The following is a 27,702-nucleotide window of genomic DNA, read 5'->3' on the forward strand; positions in this document are numbered from 1 at the left end:
CTCCTTCAATAGGGCTTGCAACCCTTTCCTCACTTCCTTTTTCATGCCAGTACCGATTTTTACTTCCTTTCTCTTCTTCCTCTCCCCAGTTGAGTACCTCAACCTCTTCCAGATGGGGTTTTATCTCTTTAGACTCTTGTTCCACTAATCTCAAGAGCTCTGGAGAGGGTTCCGGATTATCTTCATAATCATCTTCCGTATTATCGATAGGGTGTTCAAAATTAGGAATATCGACATTGTTATTTTCAAAACTTTCATTGTCACATCTGCATTATTTAAATTTATAAAAAAAAAGGAATAAATAAAAAAGGAAAAAAGATGACTAATGCGAAATGATGATAAAAACAAACACGATTCGATTATCACGCTGAGCACAAAAACTAAACGTCAACCCGTAAGTCATGAATCCTAAAGCCCTGGGTGAAGCTATAGGATTAATTAAAACTATTACATCTTATTCAAATTAAGCATCACGGGTAAACTCAGAGTTTCAATTGTTGAGTGGTGCATCTGGGGAGCCGGCCCGCACGAAACTTGAGCATTCAAAGCTATCTTCATCCTCCACGGCTGTTATATGGCCCGTGATGATCCAACCAGCACTACGAAATTTTTCCCTGATGTCACGAATACGAATCTTTTCCACCCTGGGTTCACGCCTTTCTACACGAGCTAGACCGCACTCTCTCCTTTCTTCCATCAGCCTTCCCGTTTTGTAAGGAAAGGGAGACGGCGCCCGGATGATGACAGACAACTTTTCTTCAGCCTCTGGCACAGGGGTGGTTCTAGTGAAATGGATCACCAACGGCTCAGGCAGAGTTACGTCGGATTCTCCACCAATCTGTGTAAACACTTCCCCCTCCTTATCCTTGTAGCATACTTGCATCAAACCCCGATCCAGCAGGTCTTGCATAACATACTCAAATTCACCACATTCCTCAATAGAGTGCCCATCATCCGGATGAAGCGCGCATGTTACATCCTCGTCATAATCACCTTTTAAAAGGCCCACCTTTATCAGCGCCTTGAAGATAAACTTTCTGGAACTTCGGATTCCACCCGCGTCCCTTATCAACTCATGTTTTCCATCCTCGATGGCATTCGTCGAGGCACTCCCGTGCCCAGAAAGTGGGTTAGTCTCAATGCTGGGTTTATCTTCTTGAAACTTTAACCACCCAGAGTCGATTAGAGTCTGTACTTTGTGTTTAAAAGCCAGACACCTCTCAGTTGAGTGGCCAACACCTCCCCCATGGTAACTACATTTGGCCTCTGCATCATAACCCCTGGGATACGGAGGTTGCATGGGCTTCATTGGACAAATAGCAACCAAACCCCTTTGGACGAGTTGGGGTAACAATTCTGTGTAAGTTGTAGGGATAGGGGTGAAATTAACAAATTGGTTCCTTCTTGGGTAAGTATTTTGGCCCGCATTCTGATTTGGACCTGCAATTGCCCTAGCCCTCCAAGTATCAGTTGGGGGCAATGGCGGTTGATAATACCCTTGTTGTTGTTGAGGCCTGGCTTGATGAGCGAACGCCGCATTAGCTGCAAGAGGGGGTTGCCCCAAGTATGGTCGGAAGCTATGAGCGGGAGCTTGACCTCTCCATACAGGCATTGCCGATGCCGCATGCACATCCCCTTCCTTCTTCTTTCCCGCATTGAAATTGGTTTTTTTGTAATTTGCAGTTGCGGGCGAACTGTATGCAATTTTCCACTTTTAACCCCAATTTCTATCCTTTCGCCTATTATAATGATATCAGCGAAATTGGCAGACACGTTCCCGACCATGTGCTCATAAAATGGCGGCTGGAGAGTGTTCACAAACATTGCCACCATTTCTCTATCATACAAAGGTGGTTCGACTTGTGCAGCTAACTCTCTCCACCGTTGGGCATATTCTTTGAAAGTTTTGTTGTCCTTCTTTGACATATTTTGCAGCTGTAAACGATCTGGTGCAACATGGGTATTGTATATGTATTGTTTCACAAAAGCATCAGCCAAGTCCGCCCAACAACGAATTCGAGTCGGCTCCAAATGAGTATACCAGTTTAATGCCACTCCAGCCAAACTATCTTGAAAAACATGAATGAGCAGCTGCTCATCGTAAGCATATGCGGCCATCTTTCTGCAAAACATGGTCAGATGGCTCTTAGGGCATGTATTTCCCTTATACTTCTCAAAATCTGGCGCCTTGAACTTATGTGGAATTTTGACGCCAGGAACCAAGCTCAATCTAGAAACATCCCCAAATCCATAACTTTCATACCCCTCCACAGCCCTCAATCTTGCCTCTAGGCTCTCAAGTTTATCCTTTGCCCCATCGACAATACCAGTTACCCCCTGAAACAAAGTATGTGGTGCAGCCCCTGTAGAAAAGCCCTCTCCGGTAATCACAGGTGGCACCGGAGTTACTCGTATTCCATCCGACATGTTTGCATGCATTCCTTCATTTACCATAGGTGCGGACATTACAACAGGTCCCTGAGTACTGACTGGCGGTATGTTGACAGTGGTAGGGAAAGAGAATGAAGCCTGCTCCCCTTCTGCGTATTCTCCCACAGGTGGGGTGTAACCTGGAGGTAATCCATACATTGGGAATGGAACAGATTGGCTCCCAGAACTGAACAACGGAGGGTAATATTGAGCACTTCCCTCAACTTGCGCAGGCGTCGTCCCTCCCGTAGTCTTTAGGGCTTCGAGAGCCGCCAAAATCTGGGCCATTTGATCCTTCAACTGGTTGACATCGGCCTTAATAGATTCGTGTGACTGCTCCCAATTCTCCATGACCTTCGAGTTAGCTCTGGTCCTGTACGGATGTCGTGGAAAATTTGCCGTTGTTTTCTCACTTGTACTGCTGATTATTTTTTATTAAATTAAATTAAATAAGGATGAAAAATGCAAAACAAAAGAAAACATGATGCATGCTAGTGATAAGTGGAAATCACAGGATAACAATGACAATACTGATGGAAAATTAACACAAGCCAATACCAAACATCCCCGATCTTTCATTTAAAGAAAATTTGATCCATTACATCGTCTAAGGAACAAAACACACGATTCTGATGTACATCAATCCCGCGCCCGGGCAATGATAGATTTCATCTCTCCCACCAACCATTTACAATGATTAATAAACAATTCTATTTTCGCTGGTGAGTTACAAAAATGAGTGCTTGCTTCAGCATTCGACACCATCCTGGGGATGTCTTCAATTGCCCCGTTTGCCAAAGCAGCCAACTGAGAGAATCTTTCCTTCCAGTGCTTTACAGCCATTTCTTGCTCGGCGATGTACTCTTCCATTCGCTTTATCAAGGCCTGATGCCTTTCTTCAAATTCTATCGACCTCCATCACTCCTACTGTTCCTCGATATATTCCTCCATTTGTTTTATCAGAGTTCGATGCTCTTCTTCTGCTTCTGCTAGCTTCCAACGCTCCCGGTTCATATCCGCCTCAAACGACATGGCCATCTCTTTCATCTCATGCCCCGCTTTTTCTACCTGAACCTGTGCTTCTCTTAGTCTCTTCAAGGCTTCTCGTTTATCTCTTTTGGCTTCTTCGTAGAGGTGCTTCCACTCCTTTCCCTCTTCTAAAGCCACCTTCTTCTCATTTACCCTCATGGATAATTCCTTACTCGCGGCAGCTAGATCCTGTTTCACTCGAAATGTGTAATCCCTCTCAGCCTTCTGGCTTTTGACAAGGTTTTCATAAGCCCGCGACTTTTCTTCATTATCATTTTTCATATCCACAAGATCATTACGCGCCCTTTTTAATTCGTTTTCCAACCTAGCATTCCTAATTTTCAATTTCTCCATCTCAGCTTTTAGTTGTTGCACCTCTTCACTTTCTGGAGCTTGGGATGGTCCTTCACTAGCTGATTGATCCTTGATTGGCTTGAAAGGCAGCTTGACTACTTTCACTCTCTCCAGAATCCATGTGTGATAACTAACCCTGCTATCCACTACTCCATCCCTCAAGTCCTTCTCTGCTCGAACAACATTTTCCCAGGCGCTTTTAACCTTTCTTAACAGTTCGATGAAATGCCCGTCTTCGTAATAAATGAGTAGGGTAGCAAGGTAATCTGATGAAGGTGCCCCTTTCATGGGATGCCCAAATTGTCTTTGCACCAAAAGGGGGTTGTAATTGATACAGTACCGGGCACCTATGAGAGGCACATTAGGAAAACTACCACAATGTTGTATAGCCAGTTTATTTCCGAGCCAAGGAAGGCGCCATTTTATACTTCTTTCGCTCAAGCCGGCAAGGAATCGGGCCCAATCGTTTCCTCCTTTACCTTTAAGCCCTTGGTGTGACAAAGTCTCCGATAGACTCTTGACGTCGACCATCTCCTTAAACACGCGAGTTGTCATCCATGTATACAACGCCGGTAAGCAACAAAGAATCTTCTTTCCCTTTCTCTCATGGCAAAAACTCAAAGTCCCATAAACATCCGCAAGAACTGCTGTTACAGGATTCTCTGATCTGGTTTTACTCGCCACGAAGACGTCTATCGCGGTGTAATCCACAAATTCTTCTATTTTGGGAAACAAGACAATGCCATATATGGTGAGGGCTAATACATCCATGAAAGTTTCCCAATCCTCTTTATCAGCCAAGTGATGTAAATACTGCTCTAGATATCCCTGTGATAACCCATGCACTTGATTCCTCATCATCATCCTGTCTTCAAGCTCCTTGGGATGTAATTTCATGATGGTAGCAATAGTGGGTATAGAGGCATGATGCTCTAAATGTTGATAGGGAGTGGTGCCCTCCAATGGCAAACCCAAGATATGCTCGAACTCCTCTATGGTTGGCGCCAACTGAAAGTCTTGAAATGTGAAACATCGAAGCGGAGAATCATAATATTGTGCCAAGGCTGTGATAGCGGGTATTTGTACTTCAACCTCCATTAAATTCAACAAATTTCCATATCTTCTCTGAAAGGTTTCTCTCTTTATCGTCTTAAGCCTTTTGCCCAAGTTTATCAGCCCGGTCAAATTTCCAACATGAGTCCTTAGACTATACTTCTTTCTTAAATCGGAAGAGTCGGTATGCCGTGTAGCATCGGATCTTGTGTTAACATCCATCTCGTATGAAGTCAAGTAGGTACCTGTGATTTCCCTTAAAATTAACATGTTACTAAATGATGTATGAATATGATGCATGATAATAAAACAACATGACGAAACAAAGCACATGCATGGTATGAAATGTAATATCATAAAAAAAACGAACAGCGTGAGGGTTACAGAAGTACATATTTCTCCCATCGTGCCCTAACAAAGGTTCACTGCTTTGAGTTCAAGGTCAAGTATATGCAATCTCACAAGGATGGTTCCCTGAACCTAAAGGTCAAAGGTTACTAGAGCTATGGCCCCCTTCATAGCATTTCCACAACAGTCGAGTAATCAACTAGGTGTGAAAACATATATGAAGAGAACAGACTCTAGCTGGAGTTCTCACGATAGCCAAACAGGAAGTACATCCCAGAGTGACACCGCTACACAACTCCTCTAATTCTAAGCTACGCTCAGACCCGGGTATAGGGCCTCACTCATGATATGCCAAAAGTGTGTGTGTGAAGGGAGGAAATTATGCACACCCAAACCGTCACCTGCAAAACAACCAGAAAAATTCCCAGGCAGATATAAACATATTGTCTACCCTAGGGTTCAATATTCCACAGTTATTGCAGTTATTCCAAATATCACACATAGATAGAGAAAAGGGAAAGAAAAACACAAAGCAAAACCACACCAAATTCGCGCATCTAATTAAATGGCTCGACTCTCTAGACATCCCCAGTGGAGTCGCCATCTGTCGCAACCGGAATCGCGACGGGACGACGATCCAAAAAGAAACGGGTTTTAAAAAGAGATTTGGAGTCGCCACCATAGTTTATTATGGAAAACTATGGAAAAACCATAAAATGATAAGACACAGTCCGCGAAAACCAGATTCTGGGTTTGGGAGTCAGTTACGTGTAGGGAAGGTATTAGCACCCTACAACGCCTGCCCTAAGGCAGTACCTTTAACTAAATACGCGAATTTGATGTGGTTTTCAAAATGTTTAACTATCCCTAAAATAAAATTCTAAATAAACAAAATATATTTTTTAGTTTTTGGGCCCGACAAGGATTGACCTTGCTCCTACGTATTCTCATTCAAAATGAGAAATCAGGGTTACGTAGTTCTAGTTAAGAGATTGTTTGTTGTTTGGAAAAGCAGATGTTTTTAATTTTTGGAGATTTTATGTTTTTTAATATTTTTGAGAAAAAGAAGGTAATGAGTACTAGGCCAACGCGAACGGTCGCACGAGTACTCATACCTTTAAAATGATATTTAAATATTTTTAATCATCTTTTTTTAAAAAAGAGAAATAACGATATTAAGCACTAGGACGATGCGGACGATCACACGAGCACTCATACCGTTATTTACTTATTTAGGAAGACTTGAGAGTATTGAGTGCTAGGCTGATACGGACGATCGCACGAGCACTCATACCGTTATTTACTTATTTAGGAAGACTTGAGAGTATTGAGTGCTAGGCTGATGCGGACGATCGCACGAGCACTCGTACCCTCGTTTAATATTACGTAAATAAGAGAGAAAAGTATTGAACACTAGGACGATGCGAACGATCACACGAGTGTTCAACCTTTAAACGTATTTTTTGAAATTTTATTTAAGAAAAGAAAAGGTTTTTAGCACAAGGACGACGCGAGCGGTCACACGTGTGCTTAACCTTCAAAACGTATTTCTTTTGTAAATTTATTTAAAGAAGAAGAAAAGGTTTTTAGCACAAGGACGACGCGAGCGGTCACACGTGTGCTTAACCTTCAAAACTATTTCTTTTGTAAATTTATTTAAAGAAGAAGAAAAGGTTTTTAGCACAAGGACGACGCGAGCGGTCACACGTGTGCTTAACCTTCAAAACTATTTCTTTTGTAAATTTATTTAAAGAAGAAGAAAAGGTTTTTAGCACAAGGACGACGCGAGCGGTCACACGTGTGCTTAACCTTTAAAACAAATTTTTGTAATTTTCTATTTTATATATGTATATAAGTAAAATTATTATATATATATATATATATTTTGAAATTTGGATATTTAAAAGAAATAAATAAGATAAAGTAATAAAATAAAAATGAAATGAAATAAGATAAATAAAAAGGCAAATGAATAATTAAATAATAATAAAAATAGGGGTACCAAAATAAAAATAATATAATGTCGAACGGTCAGTCTAAAAGCTTGGATAACGAACGGTCCGTGGTAAAGGCCGAACGTACGTTAGGAAAAGATTCAGAGTCACGAGCGCTCGTTGTGGAGAGGTGACGAACGTACGTTGAGATAGGGAAGTCTAATGACGAACGCTCGCTGTTGAAATGACAAACGAACGTTTGGACAAGAAAGTCTAATGACGAACGCTCGCGGTTGGAATGACGAACGAACGTTTGGACAAGGAAGCTTAAGGACGAACGCTCGTTATTGACATGATGAACGGACGTTCAAAAATGTAAGCTAAAGGACGAACGTTCGTTATTGACACGACGAACGGACGTTCAAAAATTTAAGCTTAAGGACGAACGCTCGTGATTGAAATGACGAACGGACGTTCATAAATGGAAGCTTAAGGACGAACGTTCGTTAATGACACGACGAACGGACGTTCAAAAATGTAAGCTAAAGGACGAACGCTCATCATTGACACGACAAACGGACGTTCAGAAATGTAAGCTTAAGGACGAACGTTCGGACGTTCAAAAATGCAAGCTTAAGGACGAACGTTCGTTATTGACACGACGAACGGACGTTCAAAAATGTAAGCTAAAGGACGAACGCTCATCATTGACACGACGAACGGACGTTCAGAAATGTAAGCTTAAGGACGAACGTTCGTTATTGAAATGACGAACGGACGTTCAAAAATGCAAGCTTAAGGACGAACGTTCGTTAATGACACGACGAACGGACGTTCAAAAATGTAAGCTAAAGGACGAACGTTCGTTATTGAAATGACGAACGGACGTCTAGACAGGGAAACCTAATGACGAACGTTCGTTATGACGAACGGGCGTTTAGACAAGTAAGCTTTAAATGACGAACGTTCGTTATTGAAAACGAACGAACGTGTAGACAGGAAAGCTCAAAGACGAACGCTCATCATTGACACGACGAACGGACGTTTCAGAAATGTAAGCTTAAGGACGAACGTTCGTTATTGAAATGACGAACGGACGTTCAAAAATGCAAGCTTAAGGACGAACGTTCGTCAATGAACGAACGTTTAAACAGTGTAGCCTAATGACGAACGTTCGTTATCGGAAATGACGAACGAACGTTCGTTCGAGAGATGGCTAACAAATAGTCCGTCCAAGAAATGTCCGAACGAACGTTTGAATACGAGACTAAATAACGAGCGTTCCAAAAGGGCCTAAGGTTCCCGGACGTGCGCTCATTTCTGGGCCTGGCCTAGTGGAATGATTTCTAACCTAGAATTTCTTAGGGGTTCAGGAGGTTTATCCTCATTCTCCACTTCACGCCGGCTCACGCCTTCTCTAGAGACCCAAGGTCTCTTGCTCTGCCCATAAGCTCACCGTCGCCTCTGCCATAGCTGGCCACCGTCGCCTCAACCAGAGTACGCCCTGGCCTCATCGGCGACAACTTGCGCCACCAGAACCACCGCCAGCCACGATGCCACCGTCTCCACTTTTCTCTCTTCGAAAACAGCGATTCCCAGGGAGAGTCTTCCTCCGCCTTCATCTCCGATCCCTTCATGTCATCAACACCCATCATCATCAACTTCACCATTGCTAAAACCTCCACGACGACCACAACCACTGCCACGATAAGGCTCCCCGTGCCTATCCTCGTCCACTTCCTCGACCACCTCCACGGCCCCCTACACGGCCACCATCACCTACCAGGACAACCTTAGCAACGCCACTGCCACCACCACACAACAGACTACCACTTCCAACCCGCCAACCACGAAACAACCAGCCACTCTCTTCATCTCAAGCCTGCCCAAAGTAGGGGTATTAAGCCATCGCCTCCATCGTCCCATTCATCCTCACCGAAAGAGCGATTCCAATGGAGGAGACTTCGAATTTCAGAGGGTCCACTTGAGTCTTGGGACGTAAGGGTTTCACGAAAAATGGTGCAATGAATAAAGTGGATATTACTGGGTTAGCATTTTTTGCAGTGTTTTTTACTGGGTTTCCAACGAGACATTATGTATGTATATGGTAACTATGGAATCGAGCTGACCAATGATGATAGCAAGCGGTCATGGAGAAGGATGATGACCACACACCATAATGTTTTTGAACAGATTATAGGCACTCCTCGTATGCATTATCAAACACTATCCATCTATATTTATCATGCCTCATGAGAATAAGAATAAAGGATAAGTTGTATACCTGAGAATTCCTCTGATATTCGTCACTTCGGATATCCTCTGCCTCCCTCCGATGATCTCTTCCTCTCCCCTTCTAAAAACCCTTCTTTTCTCTGATATCTCTCTCCTTTTTCCCCTCCCAACGATCTTGGAAAAAATCCCTTTCTAACCACCTGGTCTCCCCCTTTTCTCTTTCTAAAAATCTCAGAAAATATTCCCCTAACCACCTGGTCTCCCCCTTTCAGACACGTCTCCCATACGCCACTTCCCCCACGTTTTTATTTTCCTTTTTTTTATATATTTTTATTTCAATTTTATTTTATTTTTTATTTTACTTTTTTATTTTATTTTTCAATTTTTCAATTATTTTGATTAATTAACTCTATTAAAACAAAATTAAAGATAAGAAATAAAATAGAAATTGAATAAAAAGCAAAGATCTAAATACATAAAAATAGAATAAAACAAAAAGGTAAAATAAAATAAAAGGAAAATAATAAAAAAAAAAAAAAACCAATAAAAACACATTTTTTACAACCCGGACAAAATTGAGTGTTGACAATAACTAAAGGATTTATTCACTTATTGCCCAATTTCTACATCTAAAAAATAGTCTTCCTTTGTTCTTCAAAGTAGTTGCCTTCAAAAGCAACAATGTTTCCCCACAACCACACAATTTTGATGGTAACCGAGAAAAGGATCCACAAATTTACGACATTCCTGAACCAATGGTCCTTCGTGTGCAACCAATTCCTCCATTGTCACCTTTCATTTCACTAGAACAATGAAAACCAAAATAAATAACCTATATCAATTTACTTCCAACTATTCCCACCAAAACCATATATCCCCAATCCATCCCTCTATTCCCACTAAGAAGACCAAAACAAAACGTATAACTTAAATAAACTTACCTCCTTAACAAGACGAACTCCAACCTTCTGATGTACAACTTTCTTTCAACCTTCAAATCTGATTTTGTGTTTGCCCTCAATGGCATACACACACTTGCTTAAAATCTTATTTCTAAAAAATGACGAAGTTAGGTTCAACGAAATAAACAATGCACACACTTAAGATTATCCCTTTCTAATAATAATCTCTCTTTTAATCTCAAGATTATATCTCCTAATTTCTTTCAACTACTTTTTAAGATAACAACAATTAAATCTTCAAAAAGATTTATATAATATCTTTTTATTAAATTTCCACATTCTTTAATTTGCATTCTTTTCCTTTCTATACCTCCTATTTTAATTTCTTACACTAATTAATAAAAGGTAAAATACCCTTTTTGTCCCTAAGCCAAAATATAAATAAAATAACATAAATATTATGTTCTACAAAAGGTGTACACTAAATAACACTAATTTCCAAACAAAAACACCAAAGTCACAAGACTACCTTATTTTTAAGACCCCTATTTTTCCTGGATCTTACAGCATGGGTGGCCAACATGTCCATGGATAACTTATTGTGGCTTTTTACCATCATGCAAAATTTGGCAATTAAGGAAAATAGTGGGTACTCATACTTGTAGCAGACAAATTAATATTAAAATGATGAATGGTAAGTGGTTGAGTGACAAATTGGATAGGTATTTACAATAAAATCCTAATTTAAGGGTGAATGAGATACATTATAAAGCATTAAGAAAATGGAATATCAATAGTTCAATTTCTATAGCATGCACGACAAAGTTAATGACATCAAGTCAACTTGAAGGTGAGACTTTAAACAACAGTTTAAAAGGATTATGACTATGCGCATGAGTTGTTGAGGTGTAACCCAGGGTGAACAATTAAGGTTAAAGTAGACAGTGATAATGGTGACCCAAAGTTCCAGGGGTTTTATGTTTGTCTGAAAGCTTGTAAAGATAGTTTTGTGTGTTGTAGGCCCATTATTGGTTTAGAGGGATGTTTTTTGAAAGGTTGGTTTAAGAGAGAGTTGCTTACTATTGTTGCTAGGGATTTAAATGACCAGATGTTACCACTAGCGTATGCAATGGTTGAAGTGGAGAAAAAAGACACATGAAGTTGATTTTTACAGTTATTGGTTAAAGACCTTGGGGGTAATGAAGTGTATGGGTCAAGCACGTGGATGTTTGACTAGCAAAAGGTACGTGTAGTAGTTAGATTAGTTTTACCTTATTTTTTGTAATTGATGTAGGACTGATTAGTAAATTGATGTGGACATGGGTTGGTGCCAGCTATCTAAGAATTCTTGCTTGGGGCAGAACAAAGATTCTACATGAGGCACTTGTATGCAAACTTTAGGAAAAAAATTTCTAGTCAGATATTGAAGAATCTAATGTGGAGGGTTGCACAAGCACGTACCCCCAAGCTTGAGAGAGAGCAATGTTGAATATTAAAAAAGCTAACGTAGAAGCATATAAATATCTTATAGTTATTCCCTCGAGGTACACTTTTTTCCTTATATGCACATTAACGAAACTCATGTATGCTAAACCACTTTCATTATTTTTGTTCAACAAATATTAGTCAAGATCTTAGTTCACAGGTTAAGTAAGTGTCTGATACCCTTGATAACAACATGAATGAAGTTTTCAACAATGTTATTGTTCATGCTAAGGGAAAACCCATTATCACCATGCTGGAAGAGATCAGACTTTATCTCATGAAACGATGGGCCACCAACAGAACCAAGGTGACATCTATGGTTTTTCTATCTGCCCAAAGATTAAAAAGATACTTGTCAAGGAATATAATTTATCAAAATATTGGATCCATGGGTAATAATCTATTGATAATCTTCATTTATGTTCATGTTCATTTCTCATTTATGTTCATGTCCATTTCTCATTTATGTTCATGCCTATTTCTCATTTATGTTCATGTCAATTTTTGTTACAACTGATTCGAATAAAATATGTTTGAGGTTGGGCACGTTTTTGTCATTGGGGACACGTTCAGAATGTACATAGGCAACAAACAATGTAGTTACAGGAAGTGGATGATTAGTGGCATCCCTTGTTGTCCTATTATTGCAGTAATGAACTACAAAAATGTAAACCCAGATAATTATATTCCAAGTTGGTTTAGAAGATCCACATATGAAGAGACATATGCCTCCATCATTTATCGTATGAATGGCCAACTACAATGGGAAACAACAAGCTTCCCATATGTACTCCCACCATTTAAGAGGAAGTTTTCTATGAGGCCAAAGAAAAAACGAAGGTTGGAGGCATGAGAGTTAAGTAGGGATGAGAGCTAAATAAGTGTTGGTCGACATAGAGAAAAATGTAGCATCTGCCGTAAAGTTGGGTACAACAAAAATCACAGTCACAAAACTACCTAATCCCCTCTACCATCATAGCCACCAAGTCCCTAATCCCCTTTATCATCACAGTCACCAAGTCCTCAATACCCTCTACCATCACAGCCACCAAGTCCCCAATCTCCATTACCAACATAGGCCTCACAACCAACTCCCTAATCCCCTCAGTCATCACAACCAACTCAAGAATCCATTGCACAGTTAACTCAACCAATGAGAAGGAACAAGTTAAAATATTCGAAGAAAAGTTGCTTCGATATAATTTCATGCACATTCATTATTGGGAAAATTTGGATGTAATTTGCACTTTTATTATCAACTTTAATTAAGTACTTCCATGATGTATATGTACTAATATTAAGCAGTTTAATTATGTAATTTGGAGCATTTGTTATAATGTTATTATGTGATAATGTTATTAAGTGATTTATATTGCCACTTTTGTTACTATATTTTGCCAGGTATCCTTGTTATGTATCATGTTCATATACATTAGGGACCACATTGCACATTTTTTAAATAAAAGAGGGACTAAATTGAACAATCCATAAGGAAATCAGATTCTTCATTTGTACTCATTATAAAATAGACTGATACATCTTCCATTACATCAACCAACAAACATTAGCCTAAACACCTGAGCCTAAACATTAACCTTAACCTTACATCAAGAAAAAATACAGTCACATTACCCATCTAACAACATCAACCTAAGCACAATCACAATATCAAAATGTTCAACTCACTACCAACAGACACAACTCCAACTAAAAATTATATCCTTTTATTCAAAATTTTCACTAAATTTTCCAGATCATATATCCTCCTCCTTTGCCTGATAAGTGTAGCATCTCTTTTGATGGCAAATCCCCTAGCCATTGTCAAGCACTTTCAAGAGAGTGGAAGTCATCCATGAAGATGACATCAACTCTACCTTGTGGGCTATCTTTGGAGCCATCATGGAGCATGGATTGAAGAGTAATGTTGGTTTATTTAGGCCTTGTATTTGGCCATGTAGTGTAGGTTTGATTAAGGCATGTATTAAGGCCTAAGTAGCATAGGATTTTCTCTAAGTTACATGTCCAAACCAAGTGAAAAGTGTGTGTCATGTGTCATAATTCCATTGGAGAGGATTTACTTTTTAAAAGGTAGCCAAATGACACCTTAGGAGTGGAGATGATTTACTTTTAGTAGTGGCCATATGACACTCTAGGAATGGAGAGGATTGTGTTTTGTGAGTGGCCACATGTCCTCCCATCATTGGAAAGGTTAGAAGGCCTCATTTTCGGCCAATGAGAGCAAAGATGTGAGATCATGCTTTTAGGGTTTCCAGGAGACACCCTTGGCCTATAAATAGAGATGGCTCCATCCTTGTATTTCATCTTGGAATTAAGTAATGTTATGCTGCAAAAATATGACCATACTCTTCCTTGATCAAGACTAGAAGAACCCTAGAGGCCCGTCTAGTCACTTTCCTCCTTGAGTTGGCCTAACCTCTCTTGGAGCCACCAAACACTACACCACCACCACCATATCTCCTAGAGGATTTGAGCTTCTACCCCATCCATACCGTAGCTCATCATCCTTACACCATTTATCACCACCTTTTTGTACCATTCATCCAAGAAAACACTCCTACATGCACATCTCCTAGCTTTGGCTCAACCTAGCTAAGGAGATTGTCATCATTTGATATCAAGAGCTTTGAATCTTCAAGAGCTAAGTCTTTTGTTCCTTATCTATCCTTTATTCTTCCATATTGTTGATGTTATTTCCCTACTTGTCTTGTTTTGTTTTTTTTTTCATCTATCATTTGTTCTGGCAGCAAAGTGTGATGATTTTCAAACTTAAACTGCATCTAGCTCAGTTGTCCAAAAAATGCGTAAAAATATTCAAATGAAATCCCCTTGAGTCTTGTTTCCAACCAAAAAATAATCATTTCATTTGGAGTTATGTGGAGAAAGTTATGAGTAAAACACTCAGCAAAGGTCAAAGCTGCCAGAATGTTGTCATTAGCGTTTTTCAAGTACGTTTTTGGTAGTTTTGGCTACTTTTTTGTGTCTTTTCTTTTTTTTTTTGAGTCATTCCTTACTATATTTTTTGGTCAATATATGTTTGCTTGAGTGATTTTAAGTTTCAAATCAATCCATGTTGTCTAGAGTCATCTTTAGTCCTTTTGATGTCTTTATTTCCTAGTTGAAACTTTGAAAATCATCAAAAATATATGTTGAGGTCAGTCCAAAAACTGATTTGTATTTGTGCCTTTGAGTGCTTTTATTTTATATATTTGAGTTCATACTTGTTGTTAGATCATGAACAAATTCATAGAGTTAGGTTTCCATTATGTCACTTTTTGTGTTTCATTCTATATTTGATTCTAATAGGTTTTCTTCATTTTGGTGCTATAAGCTTGTATGAACTTGAAACCTCTTGTAACATTTCAGATTTGAGATCTGATTTGGTGTGTGTTTGTGCTAAAAATTTCAAAAAAAAAAGAGACAAAAGGTACAGAAGAAAAAGTAGACAAAAAGTACAAAAAGCAAAAGCAAAAAGTAAAAGTAAAAGCACATTCATGTACCATATGTAACCAACTTTTGTGTGAGCACTTTGATGTTGATTTGGAAGCTGAAACTCACATCCCTAGCTACTGTTCCAGCAGCCATGATGACCTAAAAAGGTTTCCTTAGTGCACCATTTGGTCTAGCTTGCAAAAGAACAAAAACACCTTATGTTATTCTAGTAGTTTTGTTTTTTTGTGATCTATTCTAGTGTCTTTCTTTGAGTAACTCCTTTTGTGTTGCTAACATTTCTTTCTTACCATTTAATTGCTTGTTTGTCTTCCAAAAATTCATGGTTTTGCCAAAGTAAAACTCCTTTTGAAGAGTCTTTGTTCATTTTAGACCTTTTCTTACTTTTTCCTTGGACTCCTTTTGGCTTTAGTGGTGTTAACTTGTGGTGTAGGTCTTTGGATGGTAAAAAAACATGAGGATCATTGGGATAACAACCCAAAACAGTGGGGTACATCCAAAGGTGAAGGAGACCTTGAAGGGAAGTTTGAAGTCTTGGTCTAAACACAAAACAAGAGAGTATACACTTGGTGAGAAAGAAAGATTTATGTGTATTTTCTTTGAATTGTAAAATTGTAGTTGTTTTCCTTTTTGGACTTTTAATATTTGGCCTTGTTAGGATGTGTCCTAACAAGACTATTGGACTTTGATTAATATTGTGTTTTGTAGTTGGTAAGTGTGAGGGAACCAAAGTTCCTTCTAACTTCACCATTAGGCCGCATAGATTAGCTTTAATTGCTTTCTTTAATTGTGATAGTCTAGTGTGTCAACTTTTATTTCAAGCTCAAATCCCTTTGAGAAGTTTGGTACAAGATAACTTGAGGTAAGCTTTGTCTAGGAAAGGCTTGGTTTCGAAGCAATCCATAGTGATTCACCTCTCTTTCCTAAAAGTGAACTTAAGTTTCTCTTGTCTCCATAAGTCTCTTAAGGAATTTTATTTGAAATACTAAGTTTGTTTGCATAATCCATTTTTAAAATCTTAAAAATGTTTAGGATTATTTGTGAAAATTGTTTTTCAAAATTCTTTTAAAACAAATAAGTTTTTATAGTAGCTTGCATTTAAGTCATGGTGAGGTTGAGCTACATTCTAAAGTTAAGAGTGACCTTTCATTCTTTGGTGAGAATACTAGTGCATTACGTAACATGGGAGAAAAGAACAGAAGAACTACATTCATTCCTAGTTAGGCATGGTAAATATCATATACTTAGTTTATGCATCTCTAGGCTTGTAGGACATGCAAGTGAATGGTGGAATCAAAGACAATCTAAGGTTGAGAAAGGTAAAAAATCTCCAATTAAAGATTGGTATGACTTGAGAGCGTGCATGAGAAGGAAATTTGTTCCTTCTTCCCTTACAATAAACCAAAAGCAGATATGTGAGATGAGAGAAGTCATTAAAAGAGGAAAAAATTTTCTAAAAGGTGTAGAAGGGTTCTTTAAAAGAGAAGATGAGTTTGAAGAAAAAGTGAGAAAGCTCTTGAGTGACAAGAGAAAAAGAGAGATATAAAGAAGAAGAGATGAACAAATGAGCGATAGTAAAGAAAGAAAGAGTTGAAAGAAAACAATGTCTTGATACCTTAGAAGAAGAGCTTAGAATTCTTAATGAAAAACAAGAAAAAGTCCAAAAGGATTTAAGGAAGACAAAGAGAAGAAGAAAGGAAGACAAAAGAAGGAAGAAAGAACAAAAGGAGAAAGAGGAGCAAGTAAGAAGAGATAAAAAGGAGGAGGAAAGAAGAAAAAAGTATGAAGAGAAAAAGATAAAAGAAAGGAATGAGAAATAAAAGAGAGAAGAAGAAGAGATTGAGATAAAAGAAGAAGAGGAAGAGTTACTAAAGCCCCCTACCACTCCCACAATTAAGGTTGAGATTAATATGATGAAGGGAGTTTTCCAATCCTTGAACTTTTCTCAATACATCCAACCATCTTTCATAACTCCAACTTTTATTGTTGAAAACTTTTCAACTTATTTTTCACCTCCCACTATTTTTAACTCCTCAAATTTTTCCAAATCAAACTTTGAGTTGATGTTACCTTTTAGGATACAATTAACTCAAAGTAAACACAAACAATTTTGTGGAGTAGACCTTCAAAGTTTTCAAGTAAATTCTTTTAAATTAGCATAAGGTCTTATTTAAATCTTTCATCTAAATACATGTTGTTTGTGGCTCATAAGATTATTGGTTTTAAGTTTGATGACACTTGCATATGGATATTTGATCCTGGTGGAAAGATACACAAATTAACCAATAATAAGAATAAGGTTTTTGTCATAAAAGAACAAGAAGATTTAAGGACAAATCCTTTTCAAAATGGAGGGTATGATGGCATATCCCTAAAAATTAAATCTTGTTTTGGAATGGGTAGTCTTTCAAACATATACATCCAACACAAGACACATACAAGCTTCCAAGATGCTCCTACTCTCCAAGACCTTGATCATTCATTTGATTTAAGGTGTATCATTGTTGGGAGCTATATTCTTCATTTACTCACTATTATAACATTTGTTCTAACTTGTGTTATAAAATGGGTATTTGACCTTGGTGGAGAAGCACACAAAACTCATAAGAGATAAGGAAGTTTGTCTTGTTCCATGTTGAAGATTTAAGGGAAAATCCTTTTCAAGAGGGAGGGAATGATGGTAAATCCCCTAGCCATTGTCAAGCACTTTCAGGAGAGTGGAAGTCATCCATGAAGATGACATCAAATCTACCTTGTGGGCTACCTTTGGAGCCATCATGGAGCATGGATTGAAGAGTAATGTAGGTTTATTTAGGCCTTGTATTTGGCCATGTAGTGTAGGTTTGATTAAGACTTGTATTAAGGCCTAAGTAGCATAGGATTTTCCCTAAGTTAGATGTCCAAACCAAGTGAAAAGTGTGTGCCATGTGTCATGCTTCCATTGGAGAGGATTTACTTTTTAAAAGGTAGCCACATGGCACCCTAGGAGTGGAGAAGATTTACTTTTAGTAGTGGCCACATGGCACTCTAAGAATGGAGAGGATTGTGTTTTGTGAGTGGCCACATGTCCTCCCATCATTGGAGAGGTTAGAGGGCCTCATTTTTGGCCAATGAGAGCAAAGGTGGGAGATCATGCTTTTAGGTTAGAATGAGACACCCTAGGCCTATAAATAGAGGTGTCTCCACCCTTGTATTTCATCTTGGAATTAAGTAATGTTATGCTGTCAAAATATGGCCATACTCTTCCAAGATCAAGACTAGAACAACCCTAGAGGCCCTTCTAGTCACCTTCCTCCTTGAGTTGGCCTAATCTCTCTTGGAGCCACCAAAATATTACACCACCACCACTATATCTCCTAGAGGCTTTGAGCGTCTACCCCTTTCATACCTTAGCTCATCATCCTTAGACCATTTATCACCACATTTTCGCACCATTCATCCAAGGAAATACTCCTACATGCACATCTCCTAACTTTGGCGCAACCTAGCTAAGGAGGTTGCCATCATCTTTCATCAATGTTTTCTTTAGAACACCACTTAAAAGTTACAGGACATCCCATTTGGAGATCCACCCTGTTACTCACCAAAATAACTTCAAAGTCAATATTAACTGTCAGCACATAAATTCAATAATATAACGTGAAAAGGAATATTCATAAAACCTTGTAATGACGACATCCCTAAAATTGTCTGTTAACATTCTTTGCAGTTCTGGCCATTTGGTTACAATAATATCACCACTGTTGCAAATAAGGATTATCACACCTCCCCTCCAACCATCATCATGTGAGGAATGAGAAATTCCTTTGCCCCGTGTACTGGAACAAGAAAAACAACCTTGGGAAGAAGCCATACCTCTTTCGCCACAAAGACTTTGCTCAATTGAGGGAACAACTTCCAATAACCCTAACCCTCTTCATATACGAACCCTAACCCTCATTTCCTCTTACATAATAAGTTAAGGTTTTAACATTTCCACGTCAATTGATCTGACGTTGCCATATAATGAAAAACTGGACAAGTTATTCACTATTGGATAAGGTGGACATTACATCATTAGCGTTTTAATTGTCTTCGGCAAAAAAGATCAAATTGAACAATTTTTACAAAACATTCTAAACAACTCAAAAATAAGACGACCACTTTGAACAACTGTCAAACTAGAGGACCAAAGTTAATATTCATTATTTTCTAATTGATATAGGTAAGAGGTTATTAATCAAAGTTAATATTCATTATTTTCTAATTGATATCATTATATTACATAGTAAAAAAATAATTCTTATTTGATGTCTTTTATGTTGTATTCACATGAGGTGATTTTCTTGTTCACAAAGAATAACGACGACAGATTTGTAAGCCCTGTGATGTTCCCTTCAACAAATATGCGAGGAAGAGAGAGCGAAGAATTGTGAAATGCATTACTCTTTCTAACCTGCAAAAGTGCTCATATTTGGAAGGAATTTTTTCAAAATGTCATTTTTAACCATTGTCATTTCCGAATTGACCAAGCCAAATCCAACGTAATACTTGTAATCAATTCCAAATTTTATGTATTCGATTCCATTGTATTTTGTACTTTGAAAAAAAGTGGAATCGATTTCAACTTGGTTCACCCAGAACCACCCCTTTCCACCACCCACCAACCTCAACATTCCCTTGCGCCTCATTGTCGTGAAAACTCTTCTCCACCTTTTCAGCACCACGTTCCACGTTACCTTACCTCCTCCTCTCCCTCCTTCAAAACCACATCGTTGTCACACCTTACACCAAAGCGAAACACCCCACTGCCACCATGCATAATGTCTCACCAGCTCCCACGTCGGAAGCCACGACACCATTGTGGGTGGAAACAGAGATGGCAAAGGCAAGGTCCTCGAGCGACCAGCTTTAGGGGCTTCTAGCTGTGGCGTGCGGCATTGGTGTGTCGTTTTGAGGTTTTTGGCGCATTGTTTGGAAGCAGTCAAAACAATATGATGGAGGAAACAGGTGGAGAAAGATTGTTGTTTGCATGGCTATGGAGTGCCAAGTAAGATTAGATGGTGGAAGGAGAACCTGACTTTGTTATGTTGTCTGCCTATGTGTTTTTACCAACATTCTCAACACGTTTTTTACTTTATTAGGTGTGAATTACATTAAAGAAGCAATAAAGAAAATAATAAGTTTTATTTTATATTTTAAATGCCTTCAAATGTTATTATTAATTAATATTTCATTTATTAGAATTAAGTGAATAATTAATTAAAGAAATAAAATATATAATAGCTAATTACATGATTTTAATTTTACTTAATTAAATATCCCATTAATAGCAATAATTAAATATCACATAATTATTTATTTTATTTAAATACAAATTTATTTTATTTTCAAAATTAATTTTTATTTTTTTCTTCTTATATTATTTTTTACAAATAATTATATTATTAATAAATATCACTTTATCTTATTTTTTCACTAAGGATATTTTGATAATTTTATTTTTAACTATTAAAATATTTTTTTTATTTACCACATTGATAAAATTTTATCCAAATCTTCGTAAACTTTACTTTCAATTCACACTCATCCATCTCCAAATCCCTTAAAACAAACAACACTCAATTTACTCTTAAATCTTTTCAAATTTATCCACATATTTTGTTTGAAATTCATCCTCCAAAACACACTCCTAAAATCTTTTTGAACCAGTTTTGGTGAATTAATTTTTTGGTAAATGCAAACTACTTCTTTTAATTTGACGTGTATAGTGATTATTTTTTATTTTCTAAAACGTTGAAGAAATAATTTTTGGATTGATATTGTTATAGATGATGATTATTAAAATACTCAATCCAGATAAACAAAAATTAAAACAAAATAGACTTTGATTATTTCAATTAAAAAAAATATTTGAAAAATTAAATAATTTGAAATAAAAAATTTAAATTTCTAAAAGGTTATAAAAATTTTCGATGGCAAATTAATAAGATAGTTCTTGTTATTATCCTTTAAATTAAAACGGTGGTGCACAGGGTTTACAGGCTAAAAATCTTAACGGCATCTTATTTGCAAAATATGTGTAAGTTGAGTTTAAACATTTATAAGCTGACTATGCAATTTATCTTGTATTTTGTAATTTATTCTATTTTTGGAAAGTTTAGTAAAGTTAACTAAACAAACAAATAAATGAAAGAATCCCTGCAATAAAGGGTAGATTAGTAAAAATCCTCACTTAAAAAGAATCTAGTTGTAACTGAACTAAGGTTAAAAAAGAAAAAAATATGATATACTTTTCTGATTTTGTTCTTTTCCAAACTTTAAGTCAATATTGGCATTTATGTATGTGGTAGATCCTTAGATTCCCCGCCAGCACGGCACATCGATTTACGGAGTGAGGCGTGGGTGGCCTACAGCTCCGTTATTTAACTGAGAAATTCCGTTTTGATTTTCACGACAGGGTGGAATACGGGTCTGCACTGAACCCTAATTGAACTGCCACGCCCTGTTTGTCCACGTGTCCCAATGGGTCCCACCTTCAAATAGTGTACAACGATGATGATAATGATGATAACCAAAAATTCTCTCTTTTAACCTCACCTGATTCGGAACCCCCAAAAGCCCTAACATGAAATCCGTGGAATAATTCTCAAAAATCAATCAATCACTCGCATCTCGGAATCTCTTTCTTCGATGCCTTCCTCTGATCATCGCCGTCTGCGACACGCGGTGGTGGCATGGATGTTAATAGCGTTGTTGGGCTGCGAAGTGGGAGAGGCTTTGAAGGTGCCGTTTAGAGTCAACGACGTGCTTCCCGTGCTGCCACGCCAGATTTCGTGGCCAGTTCTGAACAACCTCCACAGTGCCGTTGACTTGCTCCCTTATTTCGTTGGCTCCCTCACTCCCTCCAATGCCTCCATCAAGTGGAAAGGGGCTTGCTTTTATGACAACACCGCCAAGATTGAACTCTCCCCCGCTTCTCAGGGTGCTGTTCTTTACGTCAAGGTATCTATCCTAACTTTCAATCATTATCCGCTTTCTGCTTTTATCTATCGTTTTGAATAACCTTTTTCTGTATTTTTTTTTATTTCATCGCTAACTCGGCCAAATATGTTTCTTTTTCGTTGTTCAGAATTGTATCTATTTGTTTGTGTATCTGCCACTGCTGGTAACTGCGTCGGCAGTTTTTACTGATACAATATCTATCTCATTTTTTAATTAGTGGTTATACGTTATTTATTCCAGAATTTGTTGAAATTATGAAATCATCGGTGAGTTCTTAGAAGTTCAACTTTGAGTGCAATGAATTACTAAACTTGGTTTTTAAGCTTTGAGGTTTTTGCCCTGATAGATTAGTGTTTTGGGTTGGATTATTTTTTTGTGCTTAATTTCCTAACAATTGGTGTTTTGGTTGACAGTGAAAGTCTGTCCTTTGAGGTTCTCCCATTTAGTGGTCTAGTTTTTTAGGTTGAATTCCGCCTTGTAATGTCTTGGTAGAGGTTTAGTGATTTATTAATAAGTGAAAAATTTTGTAATTTTTAATCAACTTTATTTGGTCAATAAGAAAAATGTGTTAAACAGAGTTAAACAGATGGATGTATTGCTAGCAGTTTTTGTGTGTCAATTCAACAATGCATTGTTGCTGGCTGGAAATTTTTTATCTATTCGTCTGATATGTCTACTCTTGCTTGACGATAATATGGCTTTAAGTTTCCTTTGGTGATGAATAGTTGTTATTATTTTCAGTCAATAGTAAAATGGCTTGTAATTTTTCTGTATCAATTCAATGTAAAGCTGTTGTTTGGATTTTTTTAATTGGAAATTTTGAACCTGTGTCATCTGTTATGTCTTCCCAAGCGTGATGATAGTATGACCTGTAAGTTTCCTTTAGTTTAAAGTAGTTGTTATTTTACAGACAGAGGCTGCACATAGCTGGACCTGCATGGATCTGTATGTTTTTGCAACCCCTTACAGGATTACGTGGGACTACTACTTCTCTTCACGGGAACATACGTTGAAGTTTGATTCCTGGGAAGAGCCTGCAGAATTGGAATATGTAATGTTGATTTTAGTTTTGTTGTTATTAGCTCTCAATGCTGTTCGAGTGTATAGCTGTAAACCCGTATCAAAGTTCTTATATCTTGCTGAATCAAACAGGTGAAGCAGCATGGGGTTTCTGTGTTTCTCATGCCATCTGGGATGCTGGGAACACTGCTTTCTCTGATTGACGTTTTGCCTTTGTTCTCGAACACTGGTTGGGGTCAGAATGCCAACCTGGAGTTCCTGAAGAAGCACATGGGAGCTACATTTGAGAAACGCAGCCAGCCTTGGCGTGCATATATAGACCCTTCCGATGTTCATTCTGGAGACTTCTTAGCGGTGTCAAAGATCCGGGGTAGGTGGGGAGGTTTTGAGACGTTAGAAAAGTGGGTGACTGGTTCATTTGCCGGTCATACTGCAGTTTGCTTGAAGGATGAATTGGGGAATTTATGGGTTGGTGAATCAGGGCATGAGAATGAAAAGGTATCAAAGTGATTAAACTTCTAAAAATCTCATTCTTTTAGTTTCAACATTATTCATGTGAGACTATAATGCCTGTTGTGCGGGAAGTTTGTACTTGTTGTCATGGTTTTTGGGTGTGGTGACTTAGCTATGATCTATTTTAATTGATCACAGCATCATAATGTGTCTCTGTGCAGGGTGAAGAAATAATAGTCGCAATTCCTTGGGAAGAATGGTGGGAATTGGCTCTTAAAGATAATTCCAATCCACAGATAGCCTTGCTTCCCCTACATCCAGAAATACGTGCAAAATTTAACAACACTGCTGCATGGGAGTATGCCCGGAGCATGTCTGGCAAGCCTTATGGTTATCACAATATGATATTCAGTTGGATTGACACTGTAGCAGACAACTATCCTCCTCCTCTCGATGCTCACTTGGTAGTAAACTTTTTCCTTGTTACTTATTGGATTAATGTATCCTATTTAGAAGTATACATAAAACCATCTATTGTGTTAACGACATGCTGTTTTTCTAGTAGAATTTGTTTAACTTATGAAGTGAGTTAATTTTGAACGTTTGCAAAAAGATAATTTAAACCTTAAAATGAGAAGCGGCCTAGGGGAGAATAGTTAGTGCTTATGGCTTTAGAGAGCAGCATACCACTACTGATAAGATGAATGGGATGGAATTATGGACAGACTACTATGCTGGTATCAACGATTTTGGTAATGTTATACTTAGTGCTTTTGTTGTGATATATGGATGCTTGTTTTTTCTCTAACTAGAGGAAAGGTTCTTGCTTAACCAAGCAGTGAATGAGGCAATAAATATCTACTCTACTCTACCCCTGCCCCTGCATTTTTCATAGAAAGGACGCATCAAATTAGCATTCCTTTTTTATTATTATTAAGCTTGTTGGTTCAGATTTGAGTGACAGGAGGTCTAATCCTGAATGGCATTTTCTCCTTGCAGGTAATTTCTGTCATGTCTATGTGGACTAGATTGCAGCCAGCATATTCTGCTAATATGTGGAATGAAGCATTGAATAAGCGGTTAGGGACTGAGGTAAGTCTTGATTCAAAACTTTTCTGCGGGATGAGGAGCATGAATTTGCTCTAAATATATGTAGTCTTTGCTTCTGTTTTTCGCACCTAAATAAGAGAAGAAATTCTTTAGAAGGGGAAAAATAAGGAAGGACAAGTAATCCTCCAAGAAAAAAGAATTGTCCTCAACAATCTGACAGTTATCTGCCAACTAAATGGACCAAATTGTAGTCTTTCTCTAATTTCTTTTACTTTATGGGAACTACCAGAACTTGACCTTTTCTCTAGATTTAGGTTTGGCAATGACTTCAAAGTTTGTTTCAGTTGCTATTCTATATAATCTCAATGGATTCAAGATAGAAATTCTACGTGCCTTTCTAGTTATAGTTCTGTACTTCATTGTGTATATTGAGTACAAGATTATTCTATGATAAGAGATAGTGTCAGGTAAAATAAAAGCTTTTATTACCCGCTTGAAAACAAGGCAGAAACGGTTAGGAAGTACCCCAGCTGACGGATACATGTTATGTGAAATTATATAGAAATATTTAATTGTATGTATTGCTTGTTTCAAAAATTGTCAAGGAGGATTATGTATAGTTTACATTTGAATTTTTATAGGACGCTGATTTGAACAAAGTTCTTGCAGCTGTGTGTTGCTCTTTTACTGAGAATTAAATGATTAAACAGTCGCTCACGGTCAAATTCCATTGAAATATTCATTACATTAACTTATCACAATGGCTTATTTTTCTGAACTATAATCTGTTTGCCCTCTTCGTAAGATATTGGATTGGATGTCTCATTTTTATTTCCATTCAGGGTTTGGATTTGCATGATATTATAGTTGAGACTGAGAAGCGTGGGATACCTTTCGATGAACTACTAACTATTCCTGAACAAGATGAATGGGAATACAGTGATGGGAAGTCAACAACTTGTGTTGCATTTATCCTATCAATGTATAAAGAAGCTGGAGTTTTTGGTCCCATTTCTAGTTCCATTCAAGTAACTGAATTCACAGTAAGTAATGACGTCTCCCTAAATTCTCAAACCTTTAAGAATTATAATCACTTTCCCTAACGCCCTAACGCTTCTGTCGTGTTATTTGCAGATTCGTGATGCATACATGCTCAGAATTTTCGAGGACAACCAAACACGCCTACCAAGATGGTGCAACAATGAGAATGACCAGCTTCCATTCTGCCAGATTCTTGGTGAATATAGGATGGAACTGCCTGGCTACAACACCTTGGATCCATATGCCAACATGAATGAGTACTGTCCATCTCTTCCTCCAATTTATGATAGGCCTTCTCGATGTTAGATCTGTCTTCCATCGTTTCTGTTATCTGGAATTGCCTGTTGAATTTATCTTAAGGCATCAAGTACTTTGGTGTTGTAAAATTGTTTATATAAAACTATTGGACACGGCAGTGTGTATGTATCTACAGCTTGATGGTCAAGTATGAAAAAATATAAAAACACAATACTGATATTCAAGCCTCATGAAGGTAAGCTAACAGCTTGAATAATCACCATCACGATGTACAGAGTTCATATGGTGATTTTCAGTGGTATGCCCTTTCTAAACTGATCTTCATGAAGGAGAAATCAGTCTATTTAAAACATGACCAAGTAAATCATGGTGATAGTTGGATTGGCTCAAAGTTTGCTACACGCATTCTTTGATCCACTGCTCAATGATTCTCAGAACTTGTAGTGGCTTCAATGACAATGCTTCAATTACAAACTACTCTTGTAATGCATGTTCCATCGTCTATTTTTTTTTTCGTTCCTTGGTCTAATTAAGCTTTTACTCTTGCTACTTAATAAAGAGAGATGTTATGCTCTAACGACATCTTTCTGGCATATTATTTAAGGTAACAAGAAAAAAAATGTTATCCTCCACGCAAAATTTTCAGCTAGAAGTAAAGCTGCCGTAAATTATTTTATTAAGATTCTCTCGTGTTAGTGAAAAAAAAAATTATAATACGATATCATCAAAGAGGAAGATGCAGATTAAACTTAGGTGTTATACAAATACTAATCAGTCTTATGATAATTTACTGTGCATATCACCATATTCTTAAAGGAGATGTAATCTAAATTCGTCTTCTTTCTATTCTTATTTGGAATGAGGTCCATCAGATCATAAAATGAAAATATTCCAAATTGCATCTGTTCGATACAAAAAGTTATTCAAAATATTTAATTTGGAATTGTTTTTGGATTCATAATAAATTCTTATAAAGATACTGAAGTCTATATAAAGTAATGTTAATTAGTATTTCAATATAAATATAGGGAGTTGAATATGAAACAATATATACACTAATATGTGATCAAGAACTTACTCAGATAATTTTTTTATAAATAAGAATAGAAGAAAAATGTAAAATAAAAAACGTTTTTTTTAAGGCAAAATTACCTTGTACATAAAATAACTTAACTTCTCAAAGAACTTGCTAATGATCAGTGTTTATAAAAAAGTTTCTCAATAACAATACAAACAAAACATCGATTTTCTACCGAACTGGGTCAATCTCATTTCAAAATTATGGATTTAGGTCATACACAGACAAAGCATCAGACAACTTCCAAAATACAGAGATATTGAAGTCATGAAGATACTGACGACTTCATCTTGTTACATGATTTTATTATCTTTTGTTTAATATAGAAGCTGTGTATACAGAACACACTACTTCTCTTGTTTTCATTTTTTTTAAACTTTTTTCATTTTCTAAAAATTTAATATACATAAGCTTTTATTTTAAATTTTTTTAATAATTTGAATAATTAATTTTAACATTTTCTAACCTTTTTAAGTTTTGGTGTAAACATTTTATTCTTTGAGACAATTTTTAAAAAATTGATTCACAAATTAAAATAAAAAGTTCAATTTGTTTACTATTTTTTTATTTTTTAACCTTT

The 27,702-nt window shown here is 37.3% G+C and overlaps 1 protein-coding gene and 1 pseudogene across 1 annotated transcript; one reads left to right on the forward strand and one right to left on the reverse strand.

The window, feature by feature from the left end:
* Positions 1–490: 490 nt before the first annotated feature.
* On the reverse strand, positions 491–2,454 carry LOC148206196 (uncharacterized; annotated as a pseudogene).
* A 19,348-nt stretch (positions 2,455–21,802) lies between these two features.
* Positions 21,803–26,559, forward strand: LOC124845520 (zinc finger MYND domain protein). Its single transcript, XM_047322625.2, has 7 exons — positions 21,803–22,222; positions 23,133–23,273; positions 23,375–23,740; positions 23,917–24,159; positions 24,695–24,787; positions 25,588–25,788; positions 25,880–26,559. Exons 1-7 carry the CDS (start codon positions 21,911–21,913, stop codon positions 26,090–26,092), a joined length of 1,569 nt encoding a protein of 522 aa, XP_047178581.1. The 5' UTR covers positions 21,803–21,910; the 3' UTR covers positions 26,093–26,559.
* The last annotated feature ends 1,143 nt before the right edge of the window (positions 26,560–27,702 follow it).

This window comes from Vigna umbellata, chromosome 1 (genome assembly GCF_029865625.1).
Source record: "Vigna umbellata cultivar VRB3 chromosome 1, Vumbellata_1.0, whole genome shotgun sequence".
Classification (NCBI taxonomy): domain Eukaryota; kingdom Viridiplantae; phylum Streptophyta; class Magnoliopsida; order Fabales; family Fabaceae; genus Vigna; species Vigna umbellata.